Here is a 15,277-nt window from a genome sequence, read left to right as displayed (position 1 = left end):
CCCCCCCCCAAATACCCATTTTCCATGAGCTGTTCGTTGTACCAAGTGAAGCGTGCCAACCCTGCTCTGCCTGAGGACCTAACTCCCTGCGGGGCACGGGGCTTCCGTCGTTATGAGAAACCACCGTGGGGCAGAGCTTCCTCCACGCAGAACCAGCCTTGTTGTCATCCCCGGCACCCACTATGACCAAGAGGGTTCTTGCTAACTGTTTGCAGAATGTATTGGCAAGGAAGGCAGAAGTAAGCGAGTCACCGTGAGTCAGGAATTTGGGGCCGTGGGCTTTAGAGAATGGAAGATGTTAGAGTCGAGAATGGGCTGTCCTCAGAGCCCAGGAGGGGAGGGGCGGAAGCTAGACTGGTTTCGAAAGACCATCTTAAAGGCAGGGACCACCCACTCAAAGGAGGAAGCAACGCCTAGACTGGGGGGAGGGGGTTGCTGCATGACCTCCTCTCGCCCACACCAGGCTTTGAGTCCCTGCCAGGAGAGAGGGGTGGCTTTGAGGGACTAGGAGTGATACAGCGTTTGTGGTCCACATAAAACCACTCAGGCCTTCCCTTTCTACTCCCTCCCTAAACTGGGCAGAGACCTGGCCTGGGCATACCTCCTTCCGCAGTGTTTGCTGGCCCCGGCTTGGCTGTGGGGCTGGTCTCCCAGGAGGCGGGGTAGTGACAGGGACCTGGCAGGTAGTTAGGTGGGGGCTGCAAAATCTGCCTCTGCTTCCCTCCCTGAATACACTCCCACTCTGTCGCTAGACCCCAGCCTCCCTGGGCCTCTAACAACTCCTAGGACATTCCGTTTTCCTTCCAGCCTCCAGAGCTTTGCGCTTGCCTATCCCTCTGCCGGAAGGAGTCTGTCCATATCTTTACCCGTCCGCCTCTTTTGCACCAGCCACATCTCACTCTTCAGAGCAGCTTCCTCTGACCACTGCATCTAAAGCGCCTGATTGGACACAGACAGTACATCACCCATGATACTGCCTGAAGCAACATTATGCTACTGTTTTCTTGTTTCTTCTTGGTCGCCCTCACTCGACTGCAAGCTCCATGTGGACAAAGACTTTGTCTGTAGTGCCTAGCACACAGTAGGGGCTCAGCGAATATTTGTTGAATGAATGAGTGACAGACGGAGGAGACACTGGGTTTAGAGGATACAGCATGAGCCTGACTGTGCTCTCCTGGGTTCCCACCTGTTCCCAGGGGAGGCCCTGGGAGAGATGAGCAGGGCCCAGCACTCCAGTGTGTGCTTGTATATGACTCTCCCTTGGTTACTGGTCACTGGAGGTGACTCTGATGTTGCAAGGTGATGAAGGGCAGTGAAGAGAAGTCATGGCCCCTGTGGCCAGTGGCTGCTGCACAGTGCTGGCTTGGAGGAAGGCGTCCAGGTCAGCCCCACTTTACCCCCAGGCTGGACCCAGGACGGAGAATCCCCCCAGCTCCCACTCAGGAGTACTACCACTTGCTAAGCAGGGTGGGAGCTTCAGAGCAGATGATTTCAAAAGAGGAAGAAGAGGAGGGACTGCCGCACTGAAGACGCCTTTGAAAGACCCTCAGAATCCCCCAGCCTCCTTAGCCCATCCTCATGTGACTCATGAGGAAACAGATTCAGTGAGGTCAAGATCACATGACTCGTGGGAGACCAACAACTCAAACCCCCAACTTTCAGGCCAGTGTTGAGCCCTTTCCCATGAAGCAGACTCATTCGTTCATTCATTCATTCATTCATTCAGTATTGAGAGTCTACTCTGTGACAGTTTCTATTCTGAGTTCTTGAACTACCAGAGGGAACAAAACAGAACATCTGAACTCTGCCTTCATGGTAAAGAGACACAACAAAGTGGGGTCTTGAGTGCATAGCACAATGTCAGGAGGTTCTGCTGGAGGTGGCGGTGTGAGCGCCTCCACAACTCTGGTCATTTCCTCTGGCTGTCCAAAGATGACAGGCAAACCTCCCCCAGAGGCCTGTGGGTGGCGGGGAGAGAGAAATGGAGCCAGGGAGCCTTCGGAGGCCAGCGGATGGCTTCCTGTCTGAGTAGAGGAGGCCAAGCAACACAAGGCAAGGGGCCCTTCTGACAAGTGGGTGTCAGGCCCCTGGTCCTGCCCTCACCCCTCTCCCTGTCTCCCTAGCTGTGTGCCAGCCGCCGTGCCAGAACAGGGGCTCCTGCAGCCGGCCCCAGCTCTGTGTGTGTCGTTCTGGCTTCCGCGGAGCCCGCTGTGAGGAGGTCATCCCCGAGGAGGAATTTGACCCCCAGAACTCCAGGCCAGCTCCCCGACGCTCAGCCGAGGGTTCACACAACTTGCGCAGGAGCAGTGCAGCCAGAGAAAGCGCAGCGGCCAGAGCACAGCCACTGACACCACAGCTGCCACCAGCCAGGTAAGGCCCCTCCTCAGGGGGGACGTGGGGCCGGGGGTTCTTCCTTAGGACTATTTGGTGACAGTCTCGGAGAAGGCCGAGCTGTCCTTCCTCCCCCTCTCCCTGCCTCGACCAGTGGTGTGGAGAGCAGGAGAGCAGGGGTTGGGGTTGGGGTTGGGGTTGGGGTTGGCATAGGCCAGTGATGGTGAACCTATGACACGCGTGTCAGAGGTGACATGCGAACTCATTTTTTTGGTTGGTTTTTCTTTGTTAAATGGCATTTAAATATATAAAATAAATATCAAAAATATGTCTTTGTTTTACTATGGTTGCAAATATCAAAAAGTTAATATATGTGACACAGCACCAGAGTTAAGTTAGGGTTTTTCAAAAGGCTGACACACCGAGCTCCAAAGGTTCACCATCACTGGCATAGGCTTTGCCAGGCTGAGGTGGGCAGGGGAGGCAGGAGGTAGAAGAAAGCTGAGGAGACCAGGCTCTCTTGTTTCCATTCCTGGCATTGCCACTTCCTAGGTGGGTGACCTTGGGCAAGTTACCTCTCTGATTCCTCCTCAGTGGGGTGGAGGTCATGATGATAACCATAATCATGGTGTTGTTGTAAGACTAGATTAGTCAACACAAGGAAAGGGCTTAGCACAGGGCCTGGCACATAGTAAACTCTTTATAAATGTCTCGCCTTCTCCTCCCCCTTCTCTACCTGTGGTCTCTGTGATGCAGGAAGGACTTGCCACCCAACGCTAACCTCTCTCCTTGGAGGGGCCGAGCAGGAGCACGTGGGGAAGGGAGTAAAAGAGAAAGTGGGCACAGAGAGTGCTCACAGGCAGGGTTCCCTGGCCTGCTTGCCAGCTAAACTGGCTAGACTTTTTCTAGCTCAGGACAGGAAATCTGAACTTTGTAAACTGGTCCATTTCTAGAGAGCTGTGTTTTCCTTTTGGTTTTTCAGGTTAATTTTTCCATTCGTTTTCTACTTGGGAAGTTCTTTGTGAAATGTTGCAACCTTGTCTTGCTGAACTAAGGGGAAAAAGGGGGTTTGCCCTTTGGAGGCCAGGAGAACCAGGGAGAGAAGGCTGATGGGGAGGCCGGGCCCCCAGTGGAAGGTTCGAGAGAGAAAGGAAAGGAGCTTGAGATTGTCTAGCAACTCTGAAGAGGGGGCCGGTCTGACCAGGGTCCTGGTAAGGTGGGGTTCCAAGGCCCGACCACCCAAGCAGGTGGTTTCCAAAGGCAGCCGGGAGCAGAAAGAGCTGAAGGATGAACTCAGGTCCAAGCCCTGGGAGTTCCAAGGTCAAAACCAGAAGAGCCAAACCCTTAGGCCAAGGCCCAGGGATGCTGGGCAGAGAGAGGGGCAGAGCTAGGTGGACAACGCAGGGGCAGGGCCTGAGCCTTGTTCTGATTAGTCCCAGCTGAGGGTCCCAGGTGGTGGGAAGGCACTTGAGGGAGCCCTAGTGGTACCAGCTCCAGGGCCAACCAGGAGCAGGCTGGGAGCAGAGTCCTTTCAGCTGAGCTTTCCCCTGCAACCTCCCTTTTGGCTTGCGTGATTCATTCATTTCATGATGCACTGATCTTCTATATGTGTGTGAGTGTGTGTGTGTGGGGGGGGGCGGGGGGAGGTGCGGTGCTTGCATGCAAGTATTGGAGGGTGGTTGCTGAGCAGGTCATTCTCCCCTCACCCCCTTGAGTCAGAGCTGTGACATCCCCTGCCCCATCTTGCCAGCCCACCCTGCTCCTCGCATTCTTCAGGCCCCTTCCTGCTTTCTCCGACCCCTCCTCCCCAGTCACTTCTACACAGCGGCCTGCCTTCCTGCAGCACGCACTTGGCATGGATCTCTGTGGGTCTGTGCCCTGTGTCTGCAATCAGACTGTGTGGCCTGTGCCCTGGGAGGCAGGGACTCCGTCTCATACCCTGGATTTCCCCGCAGCTCCTCCCATGGTCCCAGCTTATAGAAAGCACTCAGTCTGCATTAGGACTCTATCACTTGGTCCAAACTGAAGACTTGGCATTGACCCCTCACCCTGTGCCTGGAACTGAGGGCCTGGCTCAGAGTGCAGGAGGAGGGAGGCCCCTGCCGCCCTGTGTAGCATTTTTCTCTCTGCCTTGGGGTGGTCTGTTTATTTGCTCACTGGACCAGGAGCTCCTGAGACACAGTCTTCTATCATTCATTTAAGAACGTGGCCCTGGTACCTAACACGGCAGGTGCTCAGTCAGCAGAAATTGAATGAATAAATGAATGAGGCTTGATGCTGGGAAGAGGAGGAAGCTGGGGGGATAGGAGGATGAGCTAGGGAGCCCCTGATCTCCCAGCGAAGGTTTCACATGTGCAAGAGGTGGCGGGGGGAAGGGGGTCGAAGGCCCAGGGTGAGGTCCGTGGCCCACAGCAGGGCCACCCTCTTTGAGCTTCACAGGCTCCCTGGCCAGGGGCTACTGTGATGTTTTTAATGAGCTGCAGCCTCCAGGCCAGCAGTCTGTCTCTGCTCTGGGACCTCAGTGCCATGAAATCTGGGAAAGTCCGAGTGGCCCGCTGTCGGCCCAGCTGTGTTTTGCTTTGGGAGGCCAAATCCTGCTTGCCTTGTGGTGTCAGACATTTCCTGTGAGCGTAGCCAGGTTTCCCAAGCAGCCGCTTGCCTCTCTCCTGGTGGCAACTTGGACAGGCCCTCGGTGTCCAGCTAGGGCAGTGTTCGGCAAACTGCGGCTCGCGAGCCACATGCGGCTCTTTGGCCCCTTGAGTGTGGCTCTTCCTAAGCCTTAGGAGGACCCTAATTAAGTTAATAACAATGTACCTACCTATATAGTTTAAGTTTAAAAAATTTGGCTCTCAAAAGAAATTCCAATCGTTGTACTGTTGATATTTGGCTCTGTTGACTAATGAGTTTGCCGACCACTGAGCTAGAGGGAGTGACTTGACTCCGGGGCATTCTAGGAGCAAGAGAGGGGTACACATGTCCAAGAGGGGGAGACACTGCAGGGGTTGGTGACAGCCAGAGGCCCTCTTTAAGAGAGAAGTAGATGGAGGCCAAAAGACTGGCGTCCCAGAAGGAAGATGAGAAGGAGGGGCCAGGAGAGTCTGAGGCAGCAGGCAGCACACCCTAGGAGAGCCAGGCATGGCTAGATGTTGTCCAGCTGTGGCCTGCGCTGACTGCTCCTGAGCTCTGGGTCCAGGCTTGTTCCCCAAGTCTGGGCAGAGGGCCTCCCCACCTGGGGAGCAAGAGCCAGGCAGCTGAGGAAGGGCCTTAAGAGATCGGGAAGGGCCTTAAGAGATCGGGAAGGGCGTGGTTACAACAACCTGAAACCAGCAGACCTGGGCAAACAGTGCTTCTCAGTGCTTCTCAGCTCCGCAAAGGGAAGTGAATCGCCTGGGAACTTGTTAACATGCAGCTTCTGATTCAGCAGGTCTGGGTGAGTGTCAGGTCTCAGGTGATGCTGCTGCTGCTGCTGGTCCGTGTACCTCACCATGAGTAGTGAGGGTTCTAGCCTGGGTTTTTGGACAATCCTGGGTTCCGGTCCTGGGATTTATTTACTACTCATCAGCTGTGTGATATTAGGCAAGCATCCTAACTACTCTGAGTCAGTAGTCTCTACCTGATAGGATTGTAGAGAGGATTATATGAGATCATATGGGTAGAGCACATCTTATGGTGCCTGATTTGAGTTCATGTTCAATGCCCGTTAACCATCAGCTGGCTGGTTCTCTTTGCCTTGGGGACTTGAGTGGATAGAAGACTGTGGCAAAGAGCAGCTAGAAAGTCAGGATGCATACATATGGCCATGCATGTGTGTGTCTGTGTGTGCAGACCTACTAGCAGATGTAGCAGTAGCACCAGTGGTGGCTTTGTGTCAGCTTGGTTGTTCCATAAGGACCAACCTCATCGGCTTTATGGCAGATGGGGTCAAGGTGAGGTTTAACGACATTTCTCAGAATGGGAAGGACTTTCACTGGGTTTGCTCCTTAGCCTGACCTAAGTCAGCCAGGGGACTGACTTAGAGGTTGACCCCTGGGGACATCTAAGCCTGTTTAGTCAGTACTTGGGCAACATGGGCCTGGAAGACAGTGCTGAGCAAAGCAAACGGGATGGTGGGGAGGTATCTGGAACAGTGTGGACCCCGTGGTGGTGGCTCTCAGTGGGCTGCTTCTCTTTATATCCCCTGGATTAATTTTCTATGTTGAGATAACAATTTGCCACAGTTCTATAGTTCAAACATCTGATACTGGTCTGATCAGGCTAAAGTTAAGGTGTCACAGAGGCTGTCAGGGAGAACCTGATTCCTGTTCATTCAGATTGTTAGCAGAATTCAGCTCCTTGCAGGTGTAGGACTGAGGTCCCTGTCCCTTTGTGGTAGCATCTACAAGCTGCCCACATTCCTTGACTCGTGGCCACCTTCCTATCTTCAAAGCTAAGCTATGGCAGATGAAATCTTTATGTTTGAATCCCCTCTGCTTCCTCTTTGGCTGAATTTCTCTCACAGACTCTTGTTTTCTCCACTTTAAGGGCCTATGTGATTACATTGGGCCCACCTGAACAACCCAACTTAATCTCCCTAGTTTAAGGTCAGCTGATTAGAAACCCAAATTCCATCTGCAATCGTAATTTCCTTTTGCCATTTCGTGCAACATGTTCAAAGGTATAACACCATGGGACAGAGATCATGGGGGCCAGGCACAGCCACCCACTGCAGCCCATTCCAGCGGGGACCCTCTGTCTGAAGTGGACAGCTCCATTGTCAAGGGCTTGCCACAAGGGCGGCCCGACATGATCCGGCCCCCGTAAGATCTCTGACGTCAATTCTCACCACTTGCTCTCCTCACTCACCTGTTTCTGCCACTGGTTTCCCCCCAAATGCTTTCATCTTAGGGCCGTTGCACTTGCTGTGTCGCTCCAGAACTCTGTTCGTGTCCTAGGTCTGTCATAACAAATTACCACACACTGAGTGGCTTACAACACCAGGAACTTATTCTCTCACAGTTCAGGAGGCCAGAGTCCGAAATCACGGTGTTGGTGGAAGCTCAGAGGGAGAATCAGTGCCATGCCTCTCTCCTCGCATCTGTGGGCTCCCGGCGATCCTTGTGTCCCTTAGCTTATAGCTGCATCACCCTAATCTCTGCTTCTGTTGTCACGGGGTCCTGTGTGTGTGAGGTCCTTCTAAGGCAGTGGTTCTCAACCTGTGGGTCGCGACCCCGTTGGTGGTCGAACGACCCTTTCACAGGGGTCGCCTAAGACCATCCTGCATCTCAGATATTTACATTACGATTTATAACAGTAGCAACATTACAGTGATGAAGTAGCAACGAAAATAATTTTATGGTTGGGTCACAGCATGAGGAACTGTATTTAAAGGGCCAGAAGGCTGAGAACCACTGTAATCTAAGGGCACCAGTCATTGGATTTAGGATCTCCCCTAATCCAGTAGAACCACCTCTAAACCTAACCAATTACATCTGCTAAGACCCTATTTCCAAATAAGGTCACATTCACAGGTTGGGGGTTAGGACTTCAACATAACTTTTTGGCAGACACAATTCAACCCCCGTCAAGCACGTCCCCCAACACACATGGCTTGCTTCCTCCCCTCTGGTCTTTCCCTCTCAGTGACACCTGGAGGCTCTACCAGGGGGACCCAGGCACCCCGACCCGACAGAATGGCAAGGGATATTCCTAGGAGACTGATGACCCAGAATCAGAAACGAGTTCCCTGGGGAGAGGGCAGCTGGCACAGAAGGGACAAAGAGTTCATGACCTCAGCTGGTGGCCTCCAGTTTGGCTATTCAATGTCCCCCATGGGAAAACGTGCTTATTCCCCCTTTACCGCTTCGTGACAAGGACATGTTCGCCAGGGCAGACCTGGGCTGTCCCTGACAGTCTGGCCTCCAGTCCTCCCTGGCAAGGCTGCGATGGTGAAGCAGCCGCATCTTTTGTGCCGTGTCACACACTCCTGGGGCCACTGAGTGGCGCCTCCCTGCAGCGTTGACTCAACCCTATAACCCAGACTAAGTCAAGGTTTTGGACTTGGGACTCCGGGAGTTGATTGCTTTCCTTCCTTTTCTTGTCTTCTTTTCCTGATTGTTTTTATAACTCTGAGCCCCAAGCTTGCCCCCTGGAGTTTTTCTGGAATTTCCCAATCCGTAGGACCTGGACTACACTTTGAAAAAACTTAGAACTAGGGGACCCAATCTTGCTTCCGACTGGGCTAGTAACTAGCGCAGTGTCTGTGGGGACTTCATTCCCTAAAACTGAATGTCTCTGTCTGTAAAATGGGAAGGATAATTCTTTCCTCGCTGGGAGGTGTGAGGATTAACGGAAACGGTGTGGGTGAGAAGTTTCTTGGTGAATTACTGTAATTCTTCAGCAGGCCTGACAGTGGGCTGAGGCATCTGCTTACACCTCATATACGTGAGTGGGTTACTTTCAGGAAAAACTTCTCACTGAGGCCCCGCCCGGCCATCTTTTTAAGGTTTTAACCTCAGGGCTAACCTTAGCCACTGTAGACACCAGGAGCTGTGCTTTAGGTCATTGTCTCTGGGACCGGTTCCCAACCGTTGTGCAGGGCACAGCCCGTGCGGCTGTACGTGGTGACCCTCGACCTGGCCCCTTCCCGGCGGGAGTTGTCTCCCATTTTCCTGTGATGTAATATCGTGAACCTCCGACTTGAGAGCCTCCGTTTGGCTCACTTTTTATTTTCCACTTTCTAGCATGACATGATGTACTAATTATGTTTTTTTGTCTGTTTTTCCCCAACTACAGTATGAGCTCCTCCGGGGCAGGGATCTTTGTTTTGTTCAGCTACATCCCAGGCTCTCAGAGCAGCGCCTGGCGTAGAGTAAGCACTTAATAAGTAGCTACTGAACGAACATCCTGCCGCAGTGTATCCCCAGCTGCTGCCTGGAGCAGAGACGGAGGTCTGGGGTCCATTCCCTTCTGAGCTTGCACTCGGCCCACCCCCTAGTGTGCCATTGATCAGGAAGGGGCTCTCCCCATGCCCCCAACCGGTGGGTGCCCGCCCACCCTGTGCCCGTTGGCCACGGGGGTCACCCTTTTCTCCTAAGAGTGACTGCAGGGCAGCCAGGGCAGGGCTTGGCAGACCCTGCAGAGTGCCGGGAGTCCGGGTCGGGGCTGTGGCAGCTGTGATGGGGTCTCCTCCCAGTTTCTCCCATCTCTTGGGCCTTAGAAGAGTGCCATGAGCCCCTGCCCTGGGGCAGTGGGTTTGGAAGAGGGGGGCTCAGAAGGGAGGAGTCAGAGGGAGATGCTCACTCTGGGCCTCCAGCCAGAACACACGGAAAGGGCTCTGCTGCCCCAGGTCTGAAGTCACGGAAGCCCTGCTGCTGCTTTTGAAATTGCAGAGGGACCTGTGCCTCAGTGAGAACTTCCTTCACTGCCCCCGGCAGCCAGGATGGGCAGGCACCTGGGCTTGCAGAGTGTTCTGGGCGTGGAGATGGGCCACATGAGGGTTTGTTTATGCCGCGCCCCTTGGCACTCGGTCCCTGCCGACTGTGCTCATCTCTGGGTGTAGCTGGGTGCGTAGGAAGCACCCCATTCCCGCCGGGGAGAGGGGAAGGCAGGCTGTTCTGTGCTGGGCCTTTTAGTCACTGGACACGATAGCAGGAGACAACTCCCACTTCATAGTCTCTGTGACAGATTGTGTGATGCGCAGCCTGTGCAGCTGTATGTGGGGACCCTGGACCCAGCTTCTTTCCAAAGGGAATGTCCCCATGTCGCCCACAAAGCATGTTGCTCCCAGGCTGTCTTCTCTGGCTGGGTTTAGCTGCAGAGGCCCCTTCTAGGTTTCTCTAAAAGGAAGGTGGCCTCTGGGACTTTTTAGTGTTAATGTGCGCCTCTCCAACCCCCCAAATACCTGAGGCCCATGGTGCTCAGGGCCCGGCAGGGCATAGCTGGCCATAAGGTGCTTGTGTGAATAGCAAGAAGACATGGGCTCTGGGCAGAGTCACTGAGCACGCAATCTGGCCCTTAGGTCACGAGGAAGGTGGGGCCAATGTGCCTCCCTCTGTGCAGCAGAGCCTGAAAACCCCCTCCTCCTCCACCTCTGGGCTGGTGAAGATGCCAGGCTCAGGCCTCTGGGTGCTCAGGGGAGAAGGGGGCCCAGGCTTCTTGTTCCCCCGACAGAACAAGTGGGCAGATTCAAGGGAAGTAGTGTCTGCTTCCTGCACACTTGCCTTCCTCCCTCTCTAAGCTTGAACGTGGACATCTGGCCTAGATGGCCCGGGACAGCCCCCATATCTCTGGTGAAGACTGCATGACGCCCCTTTTCAGGACTCTCCCCGAGCTGAGGATTATCAGGATGCTTCCCCAGGTGAGATGCCAGAGAAGGGCTTCCTCCCAGCCCAGCCCTGCCCCAGCCCTCTACAGCCTCTGTCATAGGAGCTGTTGGCCTCCTATCTGCCCACAGCTGCAGCAAAGTGATGGAGAAAGCTACAAGCCTCTTCCTCTTCTACTTCCCCTTCCTCCTCATCACCATCCACAGGGCTCGTTGCACTCTGCTCTGAGTTTCAGGCACTGTGATGGGGTCTCCTCCCCTTCTCTCTCCTCTCTTTTCCTCCCCTCCCCACACCAGAGTCACCAGCTCAGTGACATCCCGGAAATGGATGTTGCACACATGTCTTGGGGCCTATTATGTTGAGCCCAAGTACGGCATAGACGTGGAGTGGGGTGCGGGGCTCCACCTGCCGCTGGGATGGGGGCAGGCACCCAGGCCAGAGGGACAGGGAGACCCAGTGCTCACCACAGCCCTGACCTAGCCTCAGCCTAAGGGGGCGCCTAGAAGTGTGGCTACAGTGGCCAATGTTTCAGCCAGGACTGCGTGGGACTAAGGTTCTGGTTGAGGTGACATTCTATTTCACAACAGGGTGGTGGTTAGGGGAACTTTGGTGTGGTGTTAGAATGAGGTTATAACCTGAGGGTTGTGGTTAGGGTTGGGTGAGGGTTATGTCATAGTAGAATTGAGGACTGCGGGTTTGTCAGCGCGGTAGGGTTGTTATTTTAACCTCTCATTTTTGAGCATTATTGAGTCAGCTGTCCTACTATGCGAAGCCCTTTACCGGCTCCGCCTAATTTAATGTTGGGAATAGTACGGCATCGTGGTTAAGATCATGGGTCATGAGTCAGACCCCAGTTTTATCTGATTCTGTTGCTGCGTAGCTGTTTGATACTACAGGGTGTCCCCAAAAATATGTATACACACTGTAGGAGCTCATAGCTCACTTTTGAAAACAAAGTGCATTTTCATAAACTCTGCCTTTATAATCATTCAAAGTGTGTGTATACATTTTGGAAGGACACCCTATATATGAGTTTCTTCACCTCCCCGAGTCTCAGTATACATTGCTGATGCAAATACTGGACAGAATAAGATAAAACACAGGGTTGCAGTCAGAGTAAAAGAAAATATCGTGGATAAGGTGCTAAGCCACATAGCTCAGTGCTCAATACCTGATAGGTGATGCCCTTTCTATCAGGGATTCCAGCAGGAAAAGGCGACACCCTCCGTGGGGAAAGTTCGATAAAGGGCCTATCTGCAAGGGCACAGACAGGGTTAGGGGAGACCACAAAGGAGGGGGTCCCCAGGGGCAGCTGCGCTTCACCACGAGCTTTGCGCTGCTTTATCAGTCTTCCCCCCTCCAGGTCTCAAGGGGACAGGGAGCAGGGGCCACTGACACCCAGCGCGGCTGCAGCCGTTGGGCCACGACAGGGCTGTGGCCTCTGGTAGAGGAACACGGCCTTCGCCCACCGGCAGAGGCCCCTCAGGAGGGAGCGGGGGATGCATACCCCTGCTCCCTGCGGGGTCCCACGTGGGCTGGGGTGGGTAGGAGATCTCCAGCTCATTGGCTAGTCCCCACAGTGACCCGGTGAGGAGGAGACTGCTGCTGCCCCCCCCTCCACAATGAGGAAGCTGAGGCAGGGCGATTGCAGCCCAGCTCTGCTCGAGGCTCCGGGACCCATGCGAGCAGTCATTTTGCTAAGCAGCCGCCAGCGCAGGTGAGCAGAGACAGGTGCAGACCCGCCAGCCTGGGGTGGGAGCTGCCGAGGACTGGGGCCGGCGGGGCACTCAGTGTCTTTTTCAGGAAACTATGGCATCCTGGCCAGAGCCTGGAGCAGCATTCCCCACGGCCATGTGTGGGGAGCCTGCTGGGTCATTAAAACATTAATGTATGCAATTTCCAGCATCCAGCTTGAAAAAAAATAGTGACAAACATTTAAAGCTTGTGGCTGTACTCATAGCATTTAACTGACCTAATCCTCTAGGATTTTTGTTTGAAAAGAGTTAGGGAGAGATGAAGCAAGGAGGGAATGGAAAGACAGTTAATACTCATTCTCCGATGCCCCAGGGAATGTCTGTCCCATCCGGTGGCTTTATGCAGACCATGGCTGCTCAGTAAATGCCACCTCTGGGTTGAAGGGGGGGGAGGGGTTGGGGAGGATTGCAAGTGAGAGAGAGAGAGAGACCCGCGGGGTGTGGGTGGAAAGCTGTGCTGCGAGATCATGCTTCAAAAATCACGGAGTTTCTTCAGGTCCTGTGAATTTTCCTTTTAAGCTCAAGATTTTCGAATATATATCAGGTTTCATCCCTTGTTCACAATGTAGAGGAAGTTTCAGATGCATGGTTCTAGTCGTTTTTCCAGTTACGCAATGTTTAAATCTGCCACCACTTAACTAATTTGCCACCATCAGAAAAGGAACTGTAAGTTTCCTGGGTGAAAAGCACTTTACCCAAACAAAGTGGTACCAGAGCGTACAGTCAGCCTTCTGTATCCGCGTCCACATCCGCAGATTCAACCCACCACGGATAGAAAATACTCAAAAAAAAAGTGACGTTGTTGCTAACAGACCTAAGAGTCAGTACTGAACATGTATGGACTTTTATTTTTGTCATCATTCCCTAAAACAATACAGTATAACAACCATTGACATAGCATTTACATTGCAGTAGGTGTAAGTAATCTAGAGATGATTTTAGAGTATGTGGGAGAATATGCATAGATTACATGCAAATTCTACATGATATTATGCAAGGGACTTGTGCATCCATGGACTTTGGTATGTGTGAGGAGGGGTCCTGTAACAATCTCCCATGAATACGGAGGGAGGGTTGTATTATGATAACAGCAAGGGACTCTCAAATGTATACTTGTTTCCACTTGTCGAGTTGAGTCAATGTGTTAGCATTCTTCCTTATCCTCCCCCATCACCAGCTCACCTATGTGCGCGCGCACACACACACACACACACACACACACACACACACCATCTCTGGTGGGGGGCTAAGGAGGAAGCTTTAAGTCTTGCAAGATAATTTCCCGGAAAAGGAAAATGGTTAAATGCAAAGTCATCTGATGACCGTGGTGGTAAGATTGGCTGCTTAGGACCCAGAGGGGTGTGTATGCATGACTGTCTGTCTGTCTGCAGATGACATAGTGACTATTGCTAAATGATTTCCAATAACAAAATGTGAAAACACATAGTTCTTTTGTTAGCCACATTGCTGTGGTTTTGTGTCCGTGATTCACTGTGGAAGTGAGTAGCTGTGACAGGCATTTTGTGGTTGTTTTTTTCTTCTTCTTTTTTCTCCTAAAAAAATATTTGTGAAAGGTCTAAGATTCAAGGAAGTCCAGTGCTTTTAGAAAAGAAAAATCCCCGTTCCTTGCAAAACGAAGACTGCAAATCAAAACCTCTGGAGCTACCACATCTCTCCTCCCAGCTGGTCCCCTACACTGCGTTCTCCTCCCCGCCTCAGCCCCTGGCTGCTGACGAACATGTCCACCCACAGGGGCACCCAATGGACGGTGGGGGGTTGCATCAGAGGCCTCTCGAGGGAATCTGGTCCTCAGGGGAAGCGGGGTGTCTTTCTGAGCCCCCAGCCAAGCCACACTCTTGGGAAGCAAATTGATTTCACATTTGGTTCTGTCTTTGAGGTTCTTGGGTCAAGGTCAGAGCCCCTATAGCAGGCAGTAGTGTGTGAGGGAGGAATTGTGAAATCACTTATGCCTTATGGTTAGACCAGTCTGGGTTTGGTTCTCAGCTCTACCACTTAACAGCTATGCTGCCTAGAGCAAATAATATAACCTCACAAGCCTCAGTTTTCTCATCTGTAAGATGGGGATGACATCACTACCTTCTGTAATGGTCAGGAGGATTTACTAAAAAATACATCTGACACCTTTTAGATGTGCCATGGAAGCACCCACTCTTATTTGTCCCTAGACTTGGGGGTTTATCTGAGCCTTTTGGTTGCATCAAAAAGCAGCAGTGGGAAATAGGAACTCGGAGTTTGCCCAGAACACGTGAAGGTGTTTCTGGCCCAAGTGAGGTTTCCTGTCATGGCCAAGGGTGAGCATCAGGGTGGGGAATGTCACCCCCAACGGCAGATGGAGCTTGGGCCCTGAGACACACTCAGCACCTCCCGGCTGGTGGGGACCCCGGGCAGGGTAACAGCCTCTCTGTGCGTTAGTTTTCTCTTCTGAAAAACAGGAGCTGATAGTTCCTACAGCAGAGAGTCGCTATCGGCATCAAATGTAAAGGGCTTAACAAAAATACAAAATGAAAATGCCTGTAGCTGATGGCTGGCATAGACTCCGTTGGTCGCTTTGAGCTGCTACATTACTGAGCGAAGACGCCTAAGGTTGGGTCCCAGTTCTCATAGAAATCTCCTTTTATTTGTGGTCCTGGGGCCGAGTTTCAGCTCCTGAAAGAGCGTGCCAGCCCCTGAGAGCGTATCCTTGACCCAGGCCCCCCACTGCCTTTGTCTACAATGGGCCTGTCCAGGCGAGTCCGGGAGTGGGGCAAACTCATCTGAAGTCACAGGCCTGTGTTTTCTGTCCAATCATGCAGGCCTGTTCAGCTCTGTGTGTGTGTGTGTGTTGGGGGGTGAGGGGGACAAGGGGAGGGGGAATGCACGTGTGTGTGTGTG

General features: G+C 52.9%; 1 protein-coding gene across 1 annotated transcript in view; it reads left to right on the top strand.

The window, feature by feature from the left end:
• LOC102761097 (latent-transforming growth factor beta-binding protein 2) overlaps nt 1-15,277 on the top strand; it is an 83,983-nt gene that overhangs the window by 12,831 nt on the left and 55,875 nt on the right. The window contains exon 3 of the mRNA XM_006778873.1: nt 2,124-2,370. Within this exon, the coding sequence (XP_006778936.1) occupies nt 2,124-2,370 (247 nt within the window). The remainder of the gene's footprint in view (nt 1-2,123; nt 2,371-15,277) is intronic.

Source organism: Myotis davidii, unplaced genomic scaffold, assembly GCF_000327345.1.
Source record: "Myotis davidii unplaced genomic scaffold, ASM32734v1 scaffold309, whole genome shotgun sequence".
NCBI classification, from domain to species: domain Eukaryota; kingdom Metazoa; phylum Chordata; class Mammalia; order Chiroptera; family Vespertilionidae; genus Myotis; species Myotis davidii.
Note: the sequence above shows the minus strand (reverse complement) of the source record. Positions and strands in the feature narration are given on the sequence as shown.